The sequence below is a fragment of the Plectropomus leopardus genome, chromosome 4 (assembly GCF_026936395.1).
Source record: "Plectropomus leopardus strain MGB_pleo_1.0 chromosome 4, ASM2693639v1, whole genome shotgun sequence".
NCBI lineage: Eukaryota > Metazoa > Chordata > Actinopteri > Perciformes > Serranidae > Plectropomus > Plectropomus leopardus.
Window position 1 is genome coordinate 25,134,429 of NC_142179.1, and position 26,949 is coordinate 25,161,377.

At 40.3% G+C, this 26,949-nt stretch overlaps 1 protein-coding gene across 11 annotated transcripts in view; it reads right to left on the reverse strand.

The window, feature by feature from the left end:
* The window catches only part of trpm3 (transient receptor potential cation channel, subfamily M, member 3), a 166,733-nt gene that overhangs the window by 59,123 nt on the left and 80,661 nt on the right, over positions 1 to 26,949 (reverse strand). For 10 of the 11 annotated variants that reach the window (XM_088076921.1, XM_088076922.1, XM_088076928.1 and 7 more), the window contains exons 2-6: positions 20,865 to 20,944; positions 19,241 to 19,442; positions 17,023 to 17,236; positions 13,983 to 14,107; positions 12,163 to 12,334 (exon numbers count right to left, since the gene is read on the reverse strand). In XM_088076921.1, coding sequence (XP_087933047.1) covers positions 12,163 to 12,334; positions 13,983 to 14,107; positions 17,023 to 17,236; positions 19,241 to 19,442; positions 20,865 to 20,944 — 793 coding nt within the window. Of the gene's footprint in view, positions 1 to 12,162; positions 12,335 to 13,982; positions 14,108 to 17,022; positions 17,237 to 19,240; positions 19,443 to 20,864; positions 20,945 to 24,280; positions 24,331 to 26,949 lie in introns of those variants that run through there. The other variant, XM_088076927.1, reaches the window with a different exon arrangement.

The following is a 26,949-nucleotide window of genomic DNA, read 5'->3' on the forward strand; positions in this document are numbered from 1 at the left end:
AAACTTCTTGAATCATGAACAAACTGCAGAAAATAATGTTTTAAAACTATTTTTTTTTTACATTTACATTTGATGGAACTAAGGGTTAAAATTGTGATAATTCAATAAGTAATCTCTTGTGTGATGCAAAGGAAATGCTCAACTTTAGCTATACAAATATATGAAGAATAATGTATGTATTTATAGTGTTTTTCTGGATTGATGGACATGATGTGACCTGAATTTCAATGAGGACACTGCTTAAAAAACTGCCACAGTCCTATGCTATTTCTGGGGGTGTGACTGGGAAATGAAGCCCTGAACATAGCAGTGTTAACGCTCTGCCAACTGCTGCTTCTACTGAACTTGCAAATTTATACTTTTTTTTAAACTTATTCCTGTGATTGTTGTAAAGCTGAGAGTCCTTTGAATAATTTTATCTGTGAAGGTAGATTTTGTGGTTTGAATTCTCCCTATATATAAAAAAAACACTAAGCAGTCAGTGGTTACATGAGTCAGCACTTGGAACAATGCCTTTTCTTCTAGATGTAAATGTAAACCCACAGCTGGAGAGCTTATCTGTTAGAGTATTTAGTGAAGATGCAGTCCTTCTTACTGAAGTTTAGTGTTTCCTTTGCCAAAATGCAACACTGCTGCGCAGTGAACTGTGCATTCAGCATACGTTGTCATTTCTCACAATATTCTTGCACTGCATTACTTTTTCTTTATGTTTGCTCACCAAAAACTTAGGTGGGACTCTATTAATGAAGAGGGACATGAACTAAAATGAGAAATGCACTTGAAGTGGAAACAATGTTGTCCTTTATGACCAAATTACTCCAGTTCTATAATCCTAACACTGGCTTCCCGTCACTCACAGACCTGATTTTAAAATCTTGCTGCTTATCTATCACTCTGTGGCTCAGCGCCAAAAATATATCTGTGACATGCTTGTGACATAGGAACCCTCTAGGGCCCTCAGGACATCACAGGCTGGCTGACTGACCGCCCCAAGAGTTAGCTAAACATGGTGAAGCAGCGTTTTCATGCAGCACAGACCTGGAATAACCTCCCAGATGTTAGAAAAGCCCCGACTATGACCACTTTTAAGTCAAAGTTAAAAACGTTCCTGGTTTAAAATGCCTACTCCACCTGTGAATGACTTCAAACATATTTCAAACTTGATTTTGAATTATTTTATATAATTTGTGTACCTCTTGTCCACACTTTTGCTATTTTTATTGGTGATTTTTATTAAATTTTTAAAAAAATCTATTAGCAATTAATTTGACCTTTTATTTCATAGCCTTTATTATGTTTTTATATTGTATTGCTCTGTAAAGAACTTTGAATTGCCCTGTTGTAAAAAAATGTGCAAATAAAGCTGCGTTGCTTTGCCTTTTCCAGAAACAGCTGCAGAGGTATACTCCAAGGTGTGCCAGCACCATAGACTGTATAAATAATGGACGTAGCTACAGTGACATAACCCATGAGTTTGTGGACTGCTGTTTTGAAGCCTTGGCATTTCAGCTGTCGCTTTTGGAGTCAGAAGTGACCATATTTGGACAAGATGTTGGAGCTGTGGAGGATCGAGGGGTGGATCTGACTCACAGACTGTAGCGATGCCTCACAAAGAGCCTCTCAGTCAAGCATATGCTTTAATATGATGAACTTTGGGCCTTTATATAATACAAAAAAAAAAAAATCACCCTCCGTACAGTTGTCATGAATGTTGAAATTAGCTACAGAGACCCAAACCGCTTTTTGTACCAGTGTGTAAACATTTTATCTCTGCTGTAAAGTTGAGCATTTTAACATTGGGATCCATGGGAATTTACTGTTTTGAGGTAGATGCTGTCACTTGTTATGTTTCCCTTTCTGTTTTTCACTATACAGTTGGTTACAGATGTACCGAAACTACCTGTTTTTGGATAATTCTGTGTTTCTAATAAAAAAGCCAAAAAAAGAAATACTACTGCAGCCTGTTTTTGTGGTAGCACAACATAGAGCAGGCTGCAATCTAACTGTTTTATGACCTTAAAAGTCTCCTTGCCAGTCTGTGTGTTATTTTGGTGCTCAGTGCAGAGCGCACAGGTGGGAGGAGAGGTGCAAACAGGTGGGAGGTTCATTTAAATAATGCAGTGCAAAGCAAGTTGTTAATATTATGGATCTTATCACTTTTTGCTGAGAATATATCAGAATTATGTCAGCTTTTGTTAATCTGCTGCCAATAGACAATTTTATAAAGACGACCAATTGCTCTGTTCTTTTTTTTAAATTATCTTACAATATTAGTATAAGATACAAAATCTTTAATTGCTTTTAATGTCCAAATAAACAGTTCAGCCCTAAATTTTGTTTTGGGGAGAGGGTTTACTACAGTGACATATGGTATATAGTTAATAACACGCCCTAATGTACACCCTACACAATAAACCCTATACACTTTGTGCTTTCTCTTTTAACACAGTCAGACTTGCCACCCCTTACTGTTTTAATGAGTGTATCCATGCACCATTCACACACTCCAACGCATCAGATAACACAATCGACAAACCCCTACTCGCTCCCTTGTCTCTCTGTATCTCATACATGGTTTTAACCCAGTGCCCACACCTTATCTCTCAGGAGGGAGACTACCGTGAAAACATGTGAAATAGCAGAGGTGGGAAAAAAAAAAAACAAGAGAGGTGGTCGATGAGACTCAAGAGGCCACAACTTTCTATATTTATCCCACCCAGGAGAGGAGGAAGTAACAAGAAAAAGAGGGAATTTGGAAGGGAAAGAGGAGCATGTAAGCGAGACACACATAACATGCTTAAATGGCCCTAATTAAGCATCCAGCAATGACTCATCCATTGCGTGTGCGTGTGCCTCTGTGTGCGTGGGTGTGTGCGAGTGTCTGCGAGTTTGTCCTTGTATGTGTCAAATTAGTATCAGCATGACTGGAGGAGGTGTGCTACAGTATGTGGGTCATTGTCTTCGCACCCCCCCCACCACCACCACCACACACACCAAAAATAAAAAAAATAAAAACACTCACACACACACACATAAGCATCATTATCCTAGCAACAACTAAAGCAGACAGGAGGCATCAGATCTGTGAAGGCAACATGACTCGACAGGCTACAGAACAAAAGGTCAGGGGGTCCGCTACATTAAAAGGGCAAAGCTTCTCTCAAACTTTACTTTGTCAGTTGTGTTGTGACATCATCACATCCTGACGTTTTCTTACACATTCAAAAGAATTCAGATTAAATCAAATGGTCCTGGCCACCTTTTCACCAGTAATGTATGTCGAGTTGTGTTGTCAAGGCCATGAGCCAGAGAGAATCAATCAATACATTTACAACTGGGAAATCAGGGTTAAAGGAATAATACTGATTGATGATTTGTGTGGGTGCGTGAATCTGCGCTTCTGTGAGATCTCTCTCCATGAAAAAATCATGTATGGAATCCCCATGTTGTTAGTGCTGAGCGTACCCGAAACATGTTTTGTTTTATGAAAAGTCTTAGTCTGCATCCACCTAAATCAATGTATTATCCCAAAATGTAAAAATAAGAAAAAGATGTTAAAATGATAATCAGAAAACCAACATATTGGACCCCATTTACACCACCCACTCATTCATGTGTCCTGCATGAAGCATCTCAAAAGAACTTAAATGCAGTTTTGAGCAAGATACTGAAAAAGTGTTATGCAAAGACACAAGTGCAGGCTTTACTCCTCCCAAGAGCATCTCCGTCAGTAAGCGGTCTATAGAAATACCAAATCATAAGGTCAGTCCCCTGTGAGTGTTATTCAAAGGATTTTAACAGATATGATCACTTAGAGGTTTCACCAAGATGTAACATGTATATAATCTCTAATCAGTGGTTGTGTTATTCCATGTTAGTTGTTAAAGTTTCTAGCTAAATAGCTACTGTTTTAACTTAACTGCCATAATGCAAACGTTACTCTTCCTTTGCTATTTTTGGCAGCTGGACTAGATAGGACTGACCCTGACCTGCATGTAGACAGATTGTAATCATATTTCTGATCTTTCTGACAGAGATGCACACATGTGCAAAAGTGTAAATGGAAATGTATTCAGTGTCTGTTGATTTGAAGCCAATGCAAGACGCTTGGAATCCCTCCTTTGTTCTCAAAACAATTTCCATCCACACAGTTAAAAAAAAAAATCTACGGCCGAATGAAATGCACAACACAAAAAAAAAGACTGTCAAGAGCCTGCAAAACCCATAGGTGGCGACATAACTGTAAGGCTAAAGCCACACATCCATGAAAAAGATTTTGGAAAATCTGAAATCAAAAAATTTACCAAATGGTTACCTGGAACAGTAACTTTGAAAGCTCATTTGACACCTCTATTCCTCAGTTTGAGAGTGACTGTGCATTTATGTGTAAATATGTAAAAAGTCCTGTTAGCAACATTAAAGGTCACCACTATTTTGGCAACCTCCATCATTGCATAAAATTTGACTAAATTGCGAGACCTCATGAAGGACGTAACAGTGCACACTCTCCCATTACAAGCCCAAAACTCTGTTTTCCCTGTTTTTGGAGATTCTGAAAATCTTATCAGTCTTTACAAAAGGTCTTTTTTTATTGACCTACAATGCAGTTTGCCTGTGGATGAAAAGACAAAAGGGATAAAAAAAAAAAAGCTTTGATTACAAAATTACCCATGTTCAAAGACCTTGATTTGTGTGTTTTCTCTGATTCAGTGTCAGGTCATCCGCGTTAGTGTTGTCCCTTGTGTTCCTCGCATCATCCTGGTTTGTTCCTGGTTTAATTTTTCATTGTACTTTGAATTTGCTTAACCTTTTCCTGCTCAGTTCAAGTAAATTATTTCAGTGAGCCAGCATGCACAATACCGGGACATTCGCTAAATGGAATGCAGCCATCATTAATGTTATTATACACCTCTACTTTTCCTACTTTGACCTGGCAAAATGTCTGATTCATTTTCTGAATTTAGGTCCTTCCTGATCTGTGAACTGTGTCATTATGTCACAAGTGCCACAGTCCCCCTCTGGGTAGTCCTATATGTTTGTCTACCAGGACATCACTGACATTCTCACCACTGTTCCTTTTTTTTCTTAACACTCCAATTTTCCAAAAACATTTACACAGTTCACACTACTGATCATGCACTCCAGTTCTTTCCACACCACATGAGATGTTGTCATTCATGCATATCCTCAACCTGGAGCAAGTCTTGCATCCAATCATACCCACTGCTGGCTCTATTATCTCTCCACCACAGGGTGAAACACTCTGGTTGTTCATGTTAATCTTTTTGACACATTTATTGTATCCACTTTTGCACAAACACGCCTTACATCAAATTACTTCAACTTTCTACATGCTGTATTTGTGTGCTTATTCTCACATGCCAGTGACTATTTTATCGACTGATTCACCACCACAGAGAAAGTTCAGCTCCACTGATTTAACCAGTCATCAATGCAGCACCACCACTGGGACCAAACCGCAGACCAGAGGGCTAATAAAAAACTAATATCAATTTATATGACTCATATTGATTGTCTTGAGACCTGAATTTACTTATAAACACCTAATTGGATTTTGAGTATATATTGTTGCACAGCAAAATTTACAAGCTTTACTACATAAAACGTTTCTGATATTTGTCAGGGTTCCCACTCTTTTCTAGAGATCTCACACAGAGATCATGCTACAGGGCCACTTTGAAGTTCCTTCCTTATGTCGGCTTTGCATTTTGACATAGGACTAAACAATGGCAGCATCATGCCACCTCAGTGATTTTAGATAGCATGCCGGCATCACAGAAGCAAAAGAGGCTCAACATTTAGCACAGCAGCATCTGCCTGTCTTGTGACCTTCAACATACATGTTGGCAGCCCTTACTAAACAATAACAATGGCATAACATAGCAATAACAGCCATTTCCAGTCCAGTTATATTACAGCTGATCTCACCATCTGTCTGGATGGTAAGGATCTCCTAGACCTCACTGTCTCCCCAATTTGCAGTAATTTAAAGCCATTGTTCTTCTCCTTTGAGTAAGCTGCTAGCTGCTATTTAAATCTCCCACAATCAAAACGTCAAACCCGTCCTGTCCATGATCCTGTCCTGCCACTTATCCCTTTTACATAGACCTTGTTTCAGTGCATTTACTACCTCAATAGCTGGCTTAAAGGTGAGACAACTCGATCTCCCCATTCGGCAATTGTACCTTTTTAAAAATCCTGTTTTTGCTTTACTGGATACAGACACTTCCAGCAGAGGCTGACATTTCTACGCCAGATTCAAAATGTAAAACTGCAGCTGTGCAATATGTATCAAAGAACAAGAGCCACCAACTAATCCACTTGGTCACACAGTTGAAAAGCAGGGAATTTTATGAGCTCAATTTGAAAAATCAAGAGTTTGTCCTTGCACTTACAGTGCTTGAAAAAAGAGTAATAGTACCCTCTTGACTTCCCATGTACCATAGCTTTACTGTAATCTCTTCTGCATGGGCTGCACCACTGTAGAGGTCACAGTGTCACAGCTAATCTGCAACGCAAGGCCTTATGGCTTCTAGATTCAATTACCAGAGCTACTTCATCTTTTACCTATGCTGTGATTAATGAAAGCACTGCTATAGGAGGGTCAGTGAAGGTTACACGGTAGACACAGAGTTAAAACACACACATGCCTACACCTACGCACAAATTTAATATACAGTACAGTAGAGAGTACTTGTGTGCCCATTTTAATATTCCAAGTAATGTAGGTGTAATGGAACAGGGCGCACTCAAGGCACCTTATGCATTCTTGCAGACTTAATTCTAACTTGCAAATTAACAACTTTCTTTCAGGCAGGCATGTGCATTCAATTTAGGATTTTCACGTGTGTGAGTGAATGATGCAGGGTTTTCTTATTTAAGAAAACATTTGTGAATGAAACTTATTATGTCCTGTCGCTTGCTGCCTTTTCACTGTTTCATCCTGCTTTTTCAGTGAAGAAACCTCAAGGCAATATCTCGTCTCACTGCCTGCATCCTCCACAGCTGCATCACACTTTCTTCGCGCTTCATATAATTCTCTTCCCTCTCTGCTTACCCTCAATCCCTTTTCTCTGTCTTCATTTTCACACTCTACTTTCTTCCTCTTTCACTTGTCCTCCCTCTGAGGCAGGTGTGTGATTAAACGGCATTACAGCCACATGGAGACATGTCAAAAGAGCTGTGCAGTGGTTGAGTGAGCTGAGCTGAATGGTGCCAATCATTTCATTGATTTTCACCATCTTTGAGTCTGACAGTGTCTGCTAGCTTCAACAGATGGTAAGGAGGAGTTAAACTGGAAATGTGTCCCTCTGTGTGTGACCTCAGACACTATGAATGAGAGTGTCACAATGAGCAATATGTTTTTCAAAACAATACACAAAAGCACGCACATCCAGATGATGAACACTAGGTGCAGGACAAGAAAGCATGCAAAAGACAAAAACAGAGTCCGCACACTAGACTCCGCTCCCATGAACATCTATCTAATTACCACTGAGGTGACTTATTGAGCTTTTTGTCTGCACTTATGCCTATAGTTGTTTTAAATTGGTATCTATCGAATATGTATGTATGTACTTATATATTTATTCAATGTATATTCATTTAGGGAGCCAACTAGGACCAGGTTACCTGTTTTGTGCTCTGTTAGGTGAGTTGACCTAGTAGGTATTTGAAGATGTGTCTCTGTCGGCTGTTGCTCAAACTACAGACTGTACGTCTGAATTTTGGTATTGCCTACCGCCCTTGCCACCACCGCGGACACAACGAATACAGAAGTGGACCAAGAGACAGACCCGCCCCTCTCTCCGTCTCAAACTCAGACCAAACTCCAATTAAATGGTAAAACTTGGCAGTGCTGATGAATTAGAAACCCAAGACAATGTTACTGCAGTGAATATTTTTTGCCTGCTTTTTTTTTTTTAAACTCATATTTTAGTGCACTGTTCAGCTATATTAGTGAGAGTTTGTGAACAGGAAGTGGGCACCACACTGTTTCCTGCACTGTGAAAATGGAGGACGAAAAACTAAGATCAAACAGTAAAACTTAACAGAGCGTTGCCTATTTCATTTGTCACCAACCGGCCACCATTGTGTCAATAAGTTGATATTAAATCACCTAACAGTGGGCACGTTTTTTGGTCTGGTGCAGTACATTCTGGTAGTTGTACATTTTCTACCTCTTAAGCAAAAGCAAATGGCACAGACCTTTTTTTTTGCTTTTTTTCTAGTCACGTAGCACCAATTTCAAAAGAATTTGGATTTTTCTACTGAATAGACGGACAGATAAATAGTTCTTAAAATATATCTTAATGGGAGCATAGACTAGTGTGCGGATCCTGTTTTTACGAATATTTTTTTCAAATCAACAACTTGTTTATGGACCTATGTGTCTGAAACAAAGTTATACTAAGCCCTATCCCTCTGTTTACATCTAAAGCTTCCTGTGCTGCCTTAGCTGAGTCCTTGTCACGGTTATCTGGGCTCATTTGCATCTGAATTTCTGTCCATGTTCTATCAAACTAGACCACCTCTGGCTGAACAAGTCACGAGACAGCCATGCATGTACAGCCTGGGCACACTGCTGCTGAACATTTACTCTAGCGTGTGAGTGTGTTGGCTCCATCCACCATATTTACAGCCTCCCAACCCCAGTTTCCTGTCTTAAGTCATTTATTTTGTTTACCCCCAACCAGAGCTGAAACTAGATATTCTTGTCCACTTTCCACTGCAGAGGGCACAAAACCACAGGAGGTGACACCTTCCACAACATTAAATATACAGCAGAGACTGGTGGAGAAAGTATGCAGAGGAAGTGCACGTCTTGTCACCAAGGGTGGTGTTGAGAGGGTTTGAGAGGTGCCCAACTGCGCTCCAATGATAAGTTTTGACAGGTGCCAATAGTGCTGCCATAACTTGCAATAGAAATGTGCAAAATGACCATAAATATCTTTTGGCTACAGGAAATCAAAATCAAAACTATCGGGACATAGAAGATTTGTTGAAATATTGTCTGCAATATATCTGGGACATAGTCAGGCCAAAACAGACATACATTTGTTATATAGAATCGATTCCCATACATATAAACTGTTTTACAATATTGTGGAGCCAATTTGATTGCTACAGCATTTTTCGACACTCACATGGTGATAGCCGTTGCATGAAAAATCACACACAGGCACAGTAGGATTAGCTACAGGATTGCCCAGACATCACAAAAATACCACAGGGGGAGATTACGCATATCTATCCACCACACTTCTTTCATCTTGTGTTTGAGCGCAATGTGTGTGACTGTGTGTTAAGAGAAAAAAAAGAGCTTGTGGTTACGTGTGGTCTGCTACCCACGTGTTAGGCCATTCAAACTAAACTGCTTTTTCCTTTTAAATTTTGTATCCTCCTTTCCTTTACAGGGACCTAAAGCTAGTCTTGGATGCCATGGGTGCACTGCTGTGAGTACTACTGATGCACTCCTGGATTGACAGTGGATAGGTAATCAAATCAAGAAATGGTCCTTGTCTGCCAAACCTTCAGAGGTGAATTAGGAAGTAAGGGATACACTTGTGTATGCACAACATGGGATAGTTCATTATACACACACATACAGTAATCACACACTGGGGCTGCAAATTTACAGCAAAATTAGTGCAATTAAATAGTAGCAACATCTATACTACAAGAGATTGGATATACGGCTGGTTTGGCAATAGTGCATTTAACTCCTTATCCTGTTGTGTGTGTTTACTTCTTTTTTCTTCTTTCTTTTCCTTACTTTTCAAATTTTCTTTTTAACATCACCTCTTATTAATAAGTGCATGCATGCACAGCTGCCACACTTGTATTTTTAAGACCTATACTACAGAGCATTAAAATTGTTATTATATTTTAAATACTAAACAAACAAATTCGCCTTGGCCATACTTGTGCTATAATGAAAGGGGTAAACTTAAATTTGCTTTACAATAATATAATATTATTATATAATAATAATAGGATTCTGTAAATCTACCAACTACGAAATGCGGAAATTCAGGACAATATCTAATGTAGATTTATTGCATTTTCTCAGTGTAATTTAAAACAAAAAAAGACCAAAAAAAGAAAAGCTTGATTTGATTATGCAAATAATGCTCTTCACGTAGGTCACCACTAAAAATGATGTCATACTTTAAAAGTAGTTTTTAGAACAATTTTTAAGGCTATGGGTCCATTTTGGCTGATGTAGCACTTCAACCTCAGGAGGCAACTGCTGCCAACCTGCGTGGCGTGGCAGGTTATCATGTTGAAGCTCGTTATCGGTGTAACCTCAAACACTGCTGAGTGATAGCTGTGTGTTATGGATGGTCAGCAGCAGATATACATCACACATGGTCACCTATCGACTTGTTTCATGAGTAGATCCAAGGCAGTATTACTGCTGGATACAGATATGTTAAAGCTTTTCAGGTGATAAAAAACAAAAAAACTAGGGATGGTATATCACATACCATTATATGGATTAGGTCAGATGCTTGTATGACGACTGGGCGTCCCTTTGCCTTCCCAGCCCCTTTTGTATGATTCCAGGCATAGGATGACAAAGGGAAGTCCATAGGTCACATGACTGGATGATGAACAAGGAGAAAGTACATTTGTGTAACTCCAGGGACATTTCTTAAATCCCTGAAGTCAAAGAATTAGAAGGAATATGGTGGTGGTTGTTACACTTGTAGAAAAAGTGACATTTAACATACCCTCATAGAGTCTCTATCAGTGAACATCAGTGACAGGACTGACAGTGAATTAAAATGGTGCAGAAGAAGGTGCGATCCGAGTCATGATATTGCCCTCAACACTCACACACGTCTCCATTTGGTAACATCTACCTGCTGCCAGCCTCAGTTTTTAAATAAGCATTGATGGTAAAATGTGTGCATTCATGTCAACCAATCCTAGAGGAAATTACTGTAAAATGGCTTTGTGTTGACAACAAAAGAAAGTAAAAGCAAATAAATCACAAATTTCTCTGACTCAGGTTTGTTCCCGGCTCTGACACATCCTAAACAATGCTGTTAGAGGCTATTGAGAAATGTATTTAAAGGGTATCAGGGAGGTTTGTGTGTGCTTGTGTCTTTGTTTGTGTGTGACAGAAACTGTGAGAGAGGGAGAGAGAAGAGGGAGAAAGACAGAGAAATGCATTTTGTATTCATGCAAATCCATTTGGTTTCTAGCTGAGGTATAATGTGGAAAATTGAAAACGGAGAAATGCAGTGTGACAGGGGCTCAATGGTGGATGAACACTCCTCACACACACACATTAATATACAAGCACGCACACATAAACACCTGCGTTTCACACAAAGCAGAATTCAAATGTACTCTTGTTGCCCTTTTATGAGCATAAAACACCTCGATTCAACAAGTTTTGAAATGAAAATACAAAGAGTTGCACAGAATTGCACAATACAGAGATTATGTTGACTTTCAACAGCAGTGTGTGACAACATCCTCTTATTTATTTGTCTGCCAAAATATACGAAATTCACAAATAAATTGGCCCGTCCTGACGTCTGTGGTGTGCTTTAAAAAATCTCCCATGTACCATTTTTTAATTGGTCTGTACTGTCAAGTATCAAAAAAAGATGAAACATCGTTCATCCTTTAGGTGTGTACATTTATAACTTAATGTACTTGTTGTGTCAGTATAGCACATACAATATGTGCGTATGTACATGAACAGCTTGTTTGTTAGCTTTGTGCAGCACCCTAGAACAAAAAGACGAGGATTATCAAACGGGTTCATTTGAGGAAAGAGTTCATCTGAGCTGTCAGGAAGCTTTGAAAGAAAAAAAATAAACTCCTCCTGAAGGGGGGGACGGTTTCAAAGGCGCATCGAGTTATATCACAGCCGGCTAAAAATACGATGTCTGACAGCATGTGTTCAGTATAAAGCAGGTAATGATAATTTTAGTCTGGTTCCAGCTGTAAAATAGATTCTGAACCCAATTAACCCACAGTGGTGTCGTTGATAAAACAAGGATTACAGTTTCATTATGCTGTAATTGCTCGCTGTGTCATTTAAAAACACCTCCTCTAATGAAAGGTAAGTAGGTCAGACTGGCAATAGCCATGACAGGCAGATACAGTAAATTGTCTTACGTGTGTTGATCTTCTGCAGTGAGATGTGTTTCTCTAGCTGCCGTCGCAGTTTGACCTCAGCACCGTACTTTCCCGTTGTGCCATTGTCTGCCAGGATGAAGTGGGAATGGAGGCTGTTCAGAACCGTCAACTTGCTCATGGGGTTTGACATGGTCTGGTATGGACGCACCACCTATCCAAGAGAAGATAACACTTAGACAAACATCTGAGACGCCCACGGTGCATGGAGTATGTTACAACTTGAACAATATATGGTTTGATGATAACAAGAGCTTGCTTTGTGTATTAATGTAACCCAAGTATGGGCGAAAAATCACTTGACACACATTGTGGACTGCGCTCATTAAAGGAGCACTCTATCAGTTTTCCACTTCAAGTTAAATTTACTTGTCATGAGGAGTATACCACCCTCTCTGGCTCTAAAGTTTGAAAAAACAACCCTAATGATGTCATCTGCAAATATTTTGACTTGGGGTCTACAAATCTTTATTGGCAACCCTATGCTAGAATCTGGGGCACGGAGAAACAGATAAAGACATGGTACTGGCTGCATCATGGGAGATCAGGATAAAAGTCAGGATATTTCTGCCGCTACTGCACTGATTTTAATAACTGTTTTTGAAAGTCTGTCCCTTGTGAGTCCTCCAGTTTAATGTAGGTATAGCACGAAGTCACTGGAGTGCCCCTATAAAGGAGCAGCATGTAGGATTTAGCACAAATAGTGGTGAGAAGCAGATTTCAGCCAGCTGATGTTATTCAAGCGTGGCAAGCATGAACTCCCCATTAGGATTCCTTCAGTGTTCATTGTTCAGGAGGTTTTTAGCAGGAGCTGAATTATCCACAGAGGTCTCTTCCTCTCCAAAACGAACAGACCAGGTGATTAAAACCAATAAAATTACTGAATAAAGCAGATTCATGTTTCAAATCAGTGTTTCTCTGAGGGTCTGCTAACTATAGTGGCCGACAGGAAAACAGGAATGGCCAGTGTTTGTGGTTTGTCCATTCTGAGCTACTGTAGAAACACGGCGGTGAAACATGGCACATGTGGATGAGGATACGCTCCCTGTGTAGATATAAACTATTTATTCTAAGGTATGGAAAACACAGCAATACTGATATTCAGGTGATTATACCCTAAAGAATACACTATACTCCATTTCTGCCAATGTATACCCCTGACTCTCATACTGGAACTTAAGACATCCATGTTTAAGTGTAAAGCTTTTGTCAGGGTAATGAAAGATGTTTGTTTGGTCCTTAACACATAATTGAGACTTTTTCTCCTGCCGTTTTATTGCACTGTTATTAAAGTTCCACTAAGTGACACTAAAAACTGGTTGAATATCCATACAACATAAATGACAGTTTCTCAGAAGCTTGGATTTGGTCTAGTGGAGCAGCGCCTGACAGTCTGAGGTAAACTCATCTGGTCATTAGGCTTACAGTTGAGTCTAATCAAGCATGGTAAAGAGCTTCAGCACTTAATAACCTCATTTAAACCACCAACATTAATCTGTTCTGCTCGACTTGTTCAGTGGGACAGAGTGCAGCACACTCTGATAAAATTTTAACTATAACATAACATTGATTCCAGAGAATTGAATGAGTCAGCATGTGCTCCGCAGTCTCATGTGGTTCTGCCAGCTGTCCGACTCACTCCGAAGGAGTGTTTATCACAGATTGGATTGTCTTACTCAGCATCCCAGTTAATAAACTATCAACAGCAATTTACAGGCTTTGGCAACTGTTGACTGCATGTTAGATTTTTCACATATAAACATGCAAATGATTGTTGTGTTTGTTTGTTCTCAGCAACTTACATCTTTGCCAACAAGGTCCTCTTGATTCTCCACGATGCCCCATGGAGCAATGCCAATGGTGCAGATCTTCCCCCTTGATTTAGAGGCGTGGTCTTTCAACGCATCACCCACATGGCGAATCACTCCTGTGTGTGCATATGGGTGTGTGTGTTTGCATATGGGTGTGTTTGAGAAAGGGACAGATAACAATATCAGTTTCGTCACGATCAATACACAGTGTAAACTTAGATAATGCTACACTCTGCTGCGAAAGATTAACAGGATCTGTGAGGCGTGGGAGACAACAGCGTGAAGACCAATATGAAGGCACACACGGCTTCAGACACAGACAGGTCTTAGCTCTAGACCACTACCTGTTGTCTTCAGGGAAGCAGCACTCAGACCTGGAGGCCATCTTATCCCATCTTTCCTGCTAACATTCATTCTCTCTTTACCTCCGCCCTCCAATCCAATCCTTCCATCCATTATTCAGGCCCCTTTCTTCCTCTTTCTTGCCTCTGAACCCATTATGTCACTAGATCTTACTTTCTAATCCTTTCCATACTCAAGTGTGAGCTCTCTTCAATGCTGTATCATTTCATCCCATCTGTTCTTCCTATCAAACATGTTCTCCAGGCTTTGTTCTTATTTAAAGTCTGCTAAATTTAATCTAAGTTACTAAAAATACTTTTCTTTTTGTAGACTAGAAACATTATAAACACAAAGTGGGAACAAAGTGAACAAACAAAATGACACAGCACTGATAAGAAGACCAAAGGTAAAACTACAAAACAAATCAACACATTCTCACTCTGAATTCGTCACACGGTGACGGTCAGTGATCTTCCTTGTCAACCTATGACGTTTTAGGTACGTGCCAGGATGCCGCTACCGTGATGTCAACAAATGCACATGTGGTGGGATGAAGCTGCACGGTCCCTGTGTTCACACATCAGTGCAGACTGTCACAATGCTTGGGATTAGTCACCAAAGTCACAGATGGTTAGGTTTAGGCAAAAAAAGCACATGTAAGATGTAAAAAAAAAAACAACACACACACACACACACACACACACACACACACACACACACACACACACACACACACACACACACACACACACGGGACGCAAACTCCAGACTCCCGCACAAAAGTCGGTTGTTTGTGTGTTGTTTGTGTGTCCGTCACCCAACCTGTTACCCACTCTAAACTCACAAAGCATGACAAGGCAAGGATACCTAAAACGTCATAGGTTGACGTGGAAGGTCACTACCCAACCGTCACCATGTGACGACTTCGGAGCGAGACTAGGTTGAACAAATATGTAGTCCATACTGTTGCAGGAAATGTGCTCTGTGGTAAAAGTTCAGCAAGATTATCTTGTGGACAACACCTTTAGAATGTTTGAAGCCTAAATGCAATAACCAGAAGTAAAAAGCTAACTTCAGGCTATAAACAAACTACACCATGGTCATATGACTTAACATCCCAAACACAACCAGGCTGTGCAGTCTAATTTAGCCACCTGTTAACAACTGCCTTTCAGACACACAAATTGGGTACAAAATGTGAAAGTCTCTTAAACTTGTGTTAACCCAAGACCTTATTTCAGGCTTCTCACCAAAAACCCATTCAAAAAACCCATTGACTGAGATAAGGGAAATGAAGGTGCTAAAATGCTAACTCATTTCAAGTTTGATGACTCATTAGAGCATGTCCGTAACCGAGGGTAAATATTCTCTGCCACATTAACATTTGTGTCATGCAGGCAGGCTTAGCAGATTTTTTCTGACTATGGAAACCTAAATGAAACTGATTGCTGTACAAACATTCTCTCATTTCATTAAATTTAGATGACGGCAGAAAGACTGTTGATTGACTCTGATCGACTGCGTTCAAACTTATTAAAACTGTTGTGTTTCTGCACAGTAAAATTATTTGGAATCCATAAGGGAATATATAAAAATAATTGGTTTTATAAAATCTTACCAAATACCATCCCTATGAAACAAAAGCAGCAAAGCATTTACCAATTTTAAGACTTCTTGACACCGTTCACAGCTTTACATGATCAGAGACAGTGGAGCGCAAGTTCACTCACAGAGACTTTTTACATATGTATGCATGATGATGCCTAATTCATGTGCTGTCAGTCTGCCAGCTGAATTTTCCCATTTCTACCTATCGTATTTTGTCACAACTCCAATGTTACCAGATCATCTTGTTGCTGTCAGACTTTGACACTGTCTCTTTCTGCACTGCCTTTACACTTGCAATCCTCCACCTCATATGCTCGGGATCCGGTCCACTGAGCTCCTCATAAATCCTGCTGCAGGCCAAATCCATCCAGCTACTCAGTATCTCTGAAAAGAGATCTCCTTAGTCATCAAAGTCTTAAGCCGATCTACTCCGCGATCTCAAATGTTCAAGACTCTAACAGAGAAACTCTCATATTGCTTTCAATGGAATACCACTCCTTGAAAAGTATATGATAAGCCCTCAGTCACTTCTGTCATGCGACTATTAAAAGAATTACTCTTTTCACTCTATGTTCAAATAGTCTTCTCTGCTTTGAACACGGTTTGTGTAATAAAATACACCCTTTGGTCTAAATGTCACAGCCTCTTTCACTGACTCCACAGCCATAAAAATAAGCAGTCTGGACGCACGGACACTCTCTGACAGTTATCCTTCACCTGTCTGGTCTAACTGTGACTGTCTGTAAGTGCAGTTGAGAGCTGATAATATACTTAAAAGAACCCTTTTGCTGAGATCCAGTGGTTTTACATCTTAACTGCCCCGAGGGGCTTGATAAATGGTTATTTAATAGCTGATAACTTATGAAGAACATTTTAACACACTTATCACTCCTAACACAAGTGCACAGCCACTCGTTTTGTATAGACAGTGGTGAGACTGCAAACTGCTGATATAATATCATATTGAAATATTTTTACACATTCAAGCAAATGAAGCATCATTTTTTTACTTTTTTGAGTACAGGTAGAACTTTTTTACAAGAGTTATCAAAATCAGCTCCGTGTATGTGCTGTACTTCACCTGTGTTGACCCCGCCGGTGAAGATCCAAGCTCCTGTTGTCATGGCAGCCTTGATGAGCCCTTTGCCAAAGACCTGTTTGAGTTTGGGCTGTAATTCAAAGTTCTGCAGGCCCCCGTGGACTGAGATGAGCAGCTTGGGCAGATCCAGCTGCCACTCCTTGGTCATCAGGTGGAGCAGCAGGTCAGGCTTGGTGTCATAAGACACTCGCACGTACTGAAAACAGCGGGGCATGTGTCAGTGACGATGTGTCTCTGACACATGATGACTTCAAGTCTGCATGTGCCAGAGATATGAATACAAATATGTATATATATATATAACATGCTTCATGTTATAAAAGCACTGCAATTTAAATAACAAATATGTGAAGGCATAATTATGAAATGGAAAAATTTCACATGGATCAGCGCTGCAGGCATGCCCGACTGTATAGCCTTCATTTTTCAAGCTACAACAGTATTGAACAGATGTTTGCTGTGATTGGAGAGGCACATGCATTATAGAGCATCTGTTTATCTATCTAAATCCCCCTCAGACACCCAACCTGACATGTGTCGGCCTGAATTATTTAACACTGGGAATAAATCAGACATAATTCAGCCTTTAATAACTCGATTCCCTGAAAGCTAGAAGACATGTGATGTGATTCTGTCACCGTGTTGATTCTGTGAATGACGGGTACAATCAGACTACTTTTGGGATAGACTGATTAATCAGGCAAAATTTGATCTGCTGCAGTCTCTAGACACTTAAGTCTTTCATATCAATAATTATATGCAATTACATAATAATTACACCCATTTGATTGATTTTGCTCCATCCTGATGTGGTAAATTTTGTTGCATATATGTAATGCATTTAGATTTGGTTATCTAGCCACCTACAGAGTAATGTGAGGAGAAGCTGGATTTAGAAAGGTACACAGAAACTCTAGATGATTGAAATGTACAAAATGTACTAATTGACAAGAAAACTCTGCAATCTTTGGGATATTCAACCATTGTCCCAGCACTGGTATAACTGTGCCATCAAGAGCTGAATTTTATTTTAGTCAGCAAAGCATCCGACTTTCCTCCTGCGAATCTGTGTGCTGTCAGACTGCATCACTTTACTGCAGCTGAGGAAAATATCTATAAATCACATTCAATTACTATGCACTTTCAGCTTTCGTGAGCGCCTTTATACAACCTTCTTTTAACAATATATTCAGCGAGGACCACTTGGTGTACTCTGTCTTTAGCCCCTTTTTCACTGCCTGTTTGAGGCAGAAATGTTACGCCATTATTCTGCCTCGCTGTTCTTTAAAAAGGTATAATCATAGAATCAAGAAAAAAGTTGCGTCTACTTTAAGCTGGCAGCAGAGATAGCTACAGCACTGAATTAACATCTCTGTAAAGGGGACTAGTAGGACGGGGCAATAGACAGAACAGGTGTGACTTTTTTTTTTAAGATTATTTTTTGGGGGCTTTTAATCTTTATTTGAGAAAACAACTTAAGCATTAAAGGGGGAGATAGAGGGGATGACATGCAGGAAAGGGCTGAGGTTGGAATTGGACTTGCGGCCGCTACAGCAAGGACACAGCCTCTGTACATGAGGTGCCTGCTCTACCAACTGAGCGAGTGGGCAGCCCAGGTGAGATGTTTTGACAACATATTATGTGTACGATGCACCGCTGGGAGATTTAAATAGTAGTTGATAGTAGTTAGCAACTAACTCAAAGTAGAACAACAACCAAATTAGGGGTACAATGAGTTCCCAGAGCTCCCAGCAGGGAGAGAGATCAGCTGCCATATAACAGGAATGGTATATGATTGTTTATGCTATGTTATGCCATTGTTAATGTTTAAAGGCATGATATCTAAAATAACCCAGTGGGGCAGCATGATGCTATTCTTTGGTTCTGTGTAAAAAAGCAAAGGCAATGTAATGAAGGGACGTTGTAGTGACCCTATCGCGCAATCGCTGATAACAGCTGATGCATACCGATACATGGAAAATGATTCACATACGTTCTACCATTTTCACAACCACACTTGTTAATACAACGGAGCGCTTCCAGCAGTATAGGGTGGCATCTGATTGTTTGGATTGTGTTTTAAGTACTTTTAAAACTGTCAGGTTGTTTTGTTGATGTTTGCCTTGAGAATATCCAGAGGAGCAAGGTTTCATTAAAACACTGACAAAATGCAACACAGTTGATTGGTTTTGGGAGTCACCATGGCTTTGTTGGAGTGTCCTCCTCCCTGGAACTCAATGGTACCGAAGGCATCGGTGGGGCTGAGCTGCGTGTGCTTGCTGATTGACCACTTCTCCGACAGGCTGTCATTCTTGGCCAGTCGTTCTGCCTTATCATTCTGACTGGATGAGATGCCCGGGGGCAAGCCCACATGCTGACCTATCAGACGACCACAACAGCACCTGGATGAGAGGAGTAAAAGGGAATTTAAGATTGGTCTATTACCAATTACAGAGAGTAGTTGGGCTGCAAGAGAGGCAATTGTAGCATCGAGAGGAGGGAGAGAGAGACTGTGTTTGACTGATGGAGGGAGAGAAAAAGCGTGAGAGCTGCTACAGTCGTGTGCCTGAGCAGTGAGAGGTGGGCAAGGATGAAGTGACAGCTTGTCATCTGACTTTCATCTCCTGATTGGGAGGAGAGGAGGAGAAGGCTCTGTAGGTCCCTGCAATCCTTTATTGGCTCTGTCTCCTTTTGTTTTCCGCTCCCTTATGCTCTCTTCTCCCTCTCTGCAACTGCAGGAGTTAGCAGAATGACAGTTATTGAAATTGTAGTAGTACTTGCTTATTCAGATCTGCTGAATGCAGCTTTCATATTCTGAGTTTTAACCTTACAGGATGGAGTGGGAGCCCCGGGAGGAAAGAGAGTTGGAAGGCTTTGATTATCACTTCATGTTTCCGTCATCTCTTACCAAAGGTACTTTGCCTCCTTCTGCCTTATGCGTCAACACAAGTGTTTTTGACTAAAAAGAGAAAAGTTGATTTGATCTTGAGGAACATCTCTTTTCCCTCCTCTTGGCTCCTGGCTTCCACCCGCTTTCCTCCAGTTATGCTAATCCTGTTTACCTAACAAACAGTGCCATTTCCTGTGTGTGTGCATGTGTGTATAAGGGCTGTTACTACAGGAATTAGAGTTGCCTTTCTGAGTTTGTCACCCAAAGCAACAACATCAGCTGTGGTAAAGATTTCCACCACGTCAGTGCTAAAGTGACTCTGCAGAACAGAATGACAGGAACGTTGCAAAAGTGCCTTTCAAGACTACAATACATATTGTTGTACGTAAGTTCTATACAGACCAGGCCCTAACTACTTTCACAGTTACACTTTGTCATACTGATAAAGCAGTGTGCACTTGTGGCTCGATCTTGAGCGTTGCTCAAATTAAAAACCTTTTAAAATGACGAAGAATAGTTTACTCTTTATCATCTGGCATAGCCCTGGAATTCACATTTGTGTTTTTAAAAATGAATAATGTCAGTATTTTGGCTCATTAGTGTAGAGCATCTAACTGTGATGCAAATAGAGGCCGGCGTGATATTACTCTGAGGCATGTTTTAAAAGGTCAGCAGTGAAACAGGGCTCTTAATCTGCTGCATGCAAGGTGGGCAATCGCATTAACTAACTCACTTAGTAAGGTTTTGTAGTAAATATACAGACTTCTTCAAACTAATGGACTTTCAAAATTCAATGTATTTTCTTTATCTCTTCAGTCTTCCAAAATTCAAAACAGAGATGACAAACTGGAATTAAGGATAATACAATTTACATGTATAAACAACAATGTAATGCAGTGAGATTTTTCCCCATGTCTTTCCCATTCTTACTCACCTATGGGGGTCTTTGGCGCTCACTATGATATGAACACATTCTCTCTTGCTGAACGCTCTTTCTATCCACGATTTCTGTGCCTGCAGGAATGAAGACAGAGGTACTCAGTCAGCCTTTGTTAGAAAATTGAGCTGTGACCTGAACAAATGGCAGTGACAGCAGAAACAGGCTCAAATCATGAGCAGACTTGTGTTTGACAGAGGAGTTCACCTGTAAAAGAAAGTTGTTTCATGTCCTTGCAGAAACACGAATTGTTCTGATTGTGGTGTCAAATGACACGGTCTGAGCTGTGTAACATTGGGACTTATCTTCCACTGTCGATTTCTCTGCAAGGAGCAGTCAAGTTTTGGGTAGATGGTACATCAAGCATAAAATGTTGGACCTACTGTCTTGTTTTAAAAAGCACTAATCAAAAATTTACAGAAAAATCAGCAATTTTGCATTTAAACCTGGTTTAAGAACAGAAATCGCAGCACTCTTGAAATTGGGTACATACACAACACAACACACACACACACACACACACACAGTGGAGGCACAGACTCTCACGCATAATTCAAACGCTGAAGACACTCTGACAGAAATGTTTTATGTTATTCAGCGACTCTAGCCCAAACCGGATGAGATGAAGAGCTGGAAAAGAGAAAGCGGATGTTAAATGCAGTGAGGCAGTAAATTATGTCAGAGTTCCAGTCCTTAGATACTCTTATGTGCAGCCGGCTGAGTGTGTGTGTGTTTGTGTGCACAAGTGTGTGTATGTATTTCTACACTTTCTATGTGTGTGCTTTGTGCTCTTGCATTGTATACAGTGTATACAGACTCCCTTAGAGAGACCATTCTCTCCGAAAATATGGCTGTATATGTCATCTGTGCAAGGAGCTTTTTATAAGCCATATTCATGTTTATTGCAACCTTTAGTTGATGTAGTAATTATGACGGGAGCAAAGGAGGAAGCGAGGTGATGTAGTATAAAGAGCAACAAAGTCTAGTACAAAGAAGGTTGGAGTGGATAGGTATGTCAAACAAACACAGGACCTTCACCCAGGAGACGGCTGTTGGTGTCCTGTAAGTAACATACTTCACGTAACTAAACTAGGGGACACAAACAAATGTTATGTGTTATGTAACAAACTTGCATATTTTAATCTAAACCATGATCTTTTTCCTAATCTGATCTAGTAGTTTTGGGGCCCATATGCTATCATTTCAAAGTGTTAACCGTGTGTTTAAAACTGCAACAGTCATACATAGTCATTTACATAGTCATTGGCAAAGAATATATTCTGTGGTGTACGTATTAGGACATTTTGTCCCCAGCATAATGCAGGTAGTGTAATGGTGTGTTTGTGTCACTGTGATGCTCTGCAGCTGCTGCAGGTCTGAGTGACAGAGACTGACTGAGACCAATTATCCTGCTACAGATACGGAAAGAAAGACACTGTAGAGCCGCAGTGCTAGCCTGAGATACAAATGCAGCATAGGATTAAAGACTAATACACATCTGTGCAGGTGTCTCCACAGAAACATGCATAAATCCTTGTTACGTGTCAACAGCTATCATTGTGGGACAAGAGGAAATATGTTGTTATGTGCTACAGGAAACACCTCTTTAAGCTAATAAGAAAGGACACTGTATCCAGAGCTTTATGACTAAAGTAAGACAGATATCGAGTCGGCCTGTTTTATTTAAAGGGACACTAAATTGCTAATGGCAAGAGACCTGGCGGCATAAGTGTCCCCTCTATGGTTTGATATATTTAAGTTGCAGCTGCTTGCTCAATTTTCTCCTTTACTTTACAGTTGAAAATGGCAGTACACTAAAGCAGAGAAACAGCTTAACAGTAAAAAAATGAGCTGCAAAGTGAGTTTAAAATGTCACCATTACCAGAAGTTCCTCTGGGTTTGACAAGAGGAAATACACCAACTGCAGTTATTCCCAAATAATATCTGAAAACGACAACTGGTTATGGTACTAAAGATAATGTATCCAACAACAACAACATTTTTTCTTTTGTTTTGTTTTGTTTTGTTTTGTTTTGTTTTGGCAGCCAGAAAGAAGCACACACAAGGACTGGTAGACTTTGATTTGAACTGGAGAACTCAAATACTCACATGTTCACTTGACACAATAGAAACTCATTAATCATAAAGGGAGTTATTACCTGTTGCACTGGTGAAAGACAGTAAAAGTACTTTGGCTAACAACTGTTCCACGCACAAACAGATTTTTTTTGTCTTGGCAGCAATAAAGGAGCACTAAACAACTGAGTAAATCAACATACTTCGGATTGGTAGACTTTGATTTGAATTGCGAGGATAGGTAACCACCAAAATCCTGGAGAACACAAATTCTCACTTGTTCATTTGTGAGATGGAAACTGATGCATCAAAAAGAGAGTTTGCTTGGATGACTTGTAATGCAATCAAAGCTTAAAAGGTGAATAAATACAGCAAACATTCTAAATCTGGACGAGACGGTGGATGGAGCTGTGTCATTTTATCCCCTTACTGCTGACAAAGCAAGACTGGAAAAGACTTGGTCAAACTTATTCCATCAGCTGTCACACAAAAAATAAATTGTAAGGTGTCACCTGCCTTCCTGCATGTTTTTCCCTCTGTATTTTTTAATGTGTGTGTGTGTGTTACCTTATGTTGATAATAAAGTCCTGTTCGCCTAAAACAGCTATGCATTAAATAATGTAGAGGTTCTCAGTGGTATACATTAGGTCACGGAGCCCCATTTGACAGGATTTCGATTTAGGGAGCTCTGTCTCTATTATTGAATACTACAGTTGAGCCCTTGATGGAACCCTGAAGGAAGTGAAACATATGATAAGTAGAAAAAATGTGAAAATAAACTATTCCCCAATTTTTTTGGGACCCCCTGTAACTTCCTAAAGGACTCCTGGCTGAGAACAACTGAATGATGCATGACGTTCACTTTCTATTTCTGTTTCTATCTCTATGTACTACTTTCTACTCAGCGCTTTGTGGTTCAAAGGTTTCACTTCCTGGGTTGACACTACCATCCAGGAAGTGGACTATGTCTGTGTGAGGTTTGTGGCGACGGAGCACAACACCAGAGGTCCAGAATGGGACCGAATGTCACAGCGGGACAGTCACAGACAACCAGGAGGACACACAGACCAGACTCCCAAACCCACAGCAGAGGGAATACAACAGCCATGAAAACAAAAGGACAGCTTTTTTCTCTACGTTTTTTTAATTCTGGGAGAGCTGCCCCGGCTCTTCTCCCAGCCAGCAGAGCTGAGAGCTGCTTGTACAGGGCTTTCCCCACCGCCACGGCTACAACAACACACGCCCCATCCGCCTGACTGGCCCTGTCACACCACGGCACGCCAAAACCCACCGCAACTGGAACCAAACAGGCACGGCCTACACACAGACACACTTACCCTAACACCAGACTTCCCACGATTAACCATTACTCTGGGGGGCTGGGGGGCTGCTTTTAGAGCTCACCCTGGCCACGATGAGTCAGCGGGCCACAACAACGCCCCCAGCCCCATTCTTTCCCTGACATGCTAGAACAGTGTATTCATCCGCCAGCTCATCCCGGGACAAACTAGATCCCCTCAATGGTAGCAGAGGTTTTTTTTAAAGATTTTAATAGTATCGATAAGGCTGATGGCAAAATCACAAACAATTACGCAACACAAAAAGCCTTTTATGCTCTCTATGGGAACCCTTAAAAGACAGACAACTGTAGTTTCACCACCGAGTACCCCAAACACAGATTTAACTCCTTTCGCACCCCGTCTTTTGCGCTTCCCCTTTCAATTGCGCTTTTCCTCCTTTCTCGTATAGATACGCACATTTTGTCACTCACTCTCTCGCTCTCCCTCTCACACTCTCTAGTGCTGCTTATGAGATTTGACATGGCATGATGAGATGGCACATGGCCTGCACTGCATTGTGTAATTAAGATTTATCACCGGGGCACACACATTCACACAAACAACACTTCACCAGCCGCATGTTTGTGTGTGTGTGTGTGTGTGTAAGAAGTGAGTGTGCTGCAAGTGAGCAGCATCTGACAGCCTGTTAGGGGTCTTGACTCCATTACAATCAAACTCCGCCACCTCCACCCTCTCCTCCCTGTCCTCTTTTCCCCCTCCTTTACAATTGTGTCTCCTCTTTTTTATTGGCACTGGCAGGGAGCTGAATTGGGAACCATATCCAATCAACAGCCTAATCCCTTTTGCTCTCTGCCTTTTCCTCTCCCTTTATTTCCCCTCTTTTCCTTTCAACAGACATGAATGACTCAGCTTTTATATGGGCATATAGGTATGTAGGTGTCCTGTAGCACCTTTCCATAAAGCAAGTTTTACTATTTAACAGTAGTTTCCTTGACAGGCATTCAATAAAAACTGGCAGTTAACAAGATCAATATAAGTACTGTCACGATATCCAGACAGTTTCGCTTTGTCTTTCTGGTATATCAATTACAAAAAGAGATAAAAGCTTAACCCTCATCTTTCCTCTTGTGCTGCATTAAGTCTTTATCTTTTTTTCATTTGTAACATTCTGTGACAAATCTGGATTTGGTTTTAATGTCATCTCAGTGATAAAAGCACAAAAAAGCCTAGCTGCTTCTGAGACTCTTCTTTTGGTTCACTTTACACACATTAAGTATGATATCATAACTCAGTCAGTTATACATTTTTTAAACAATCAATGTCAGTGGACTGTGAACACATTCATGATAAATCAGGATGGTCCAAGATGAGAGATTTTTTGAAGTATTACAAAAGATACAGTCTTCCTATTTCATCCTGAAGGTCCTTTAAATGTGTCATTATAAAACCGGAATAAAGAATATCATATCTTGCCTTAATATAATACATTCAGGCGCCTTTAGGATAAAAACTAATTAAGTCGAGAGCTAAAAAGCTAAAGACAAAACCATATGCATATTTGTTTTTTCATTTGTATTAGTGATATTTCTGGTGAAAAAAATATTTGTGGTACGAGACGACAGTATTGCAAATTTGTTGTACTTTCAATCATTCACCTAAAAATAAAGAACTAGATCAAATAAGAAAAACCTAAAGACAAGAGACAGTTATCTAAGAAATAGATATTATTTCCGATGAAGCATCCCCATATATATACAAAACTCTGAATGCACAAAAATTGAAACAAGTAGCAACAGGACCAGAAAAAAGACTGATTCCACATATGGAAAATGATTTAGTAAATTCTAGAGAAGAAGAGGACATAGTTTGCCAAATAAACAAAAAATTTAAAATCAGCTTTAGTTAAAATAAATAAATAAATAATCTTATACTGTGACACACACGTGTGGATTTCATGACTCACCTGTCTTATGTGATGGGCTGCACTGTTGTGGCCTTCCTTTTAAAAGCATGCTTGAATGTCGTGTTACAGGCATTATCCTACCTTAGAACTAAGATCACTGAACAAAACTGATCAGACCACCTCTCAGTTCACTGGCAACTGGTCTACTCTGGGACTATTAGCACTGCTGGTATGTGTGTGTGTGTGTGTGTGTGTGTGTGTGTGTGTGTGTGTGTGTGTGTGTGTGTGTGGGTGTGGGTGGGTGTGTGTGTGTGTGTGTGTGTGTGTGTGTGTGTGTGTGTGTGTGTGTGTGTGTGTGCTCATGGTGCTAAGGGTGCGCACCGAGAAAGCAATGAAACACCACTGAAATAGTCTTTACTTCCAGTCTCCTCCCAGATCTAAACAGCTGGGAGCATTCCTAAGAGCCTCAAAAAATAAAATAAAAAAGATATAAAAATGTCACATTATGACACAGCTAGTTAATTATCTATACCTACTATATTGCGACATTAATGTCTGACTCCTTCAGAAATATTCAAAAGACAGCAGCCTTTTCCAGAAACAGTGCACTTTGAGATTTACCTGCTGTCCTCCATTTCTCACAAGCACCTCACCTGAATTAGATTTAAATTAAAGGTGGATTGTCAGGCTTTGCATGTGTGTCTGTGTGTGTGTGTGTGTGTCTGTGAGAGTGAGAGAGAAAGAGAGAGAGCGACAGAGGCAGAGGCAGAGCGAGGGAGTGCTTCATCTTCCTCAGCCACAT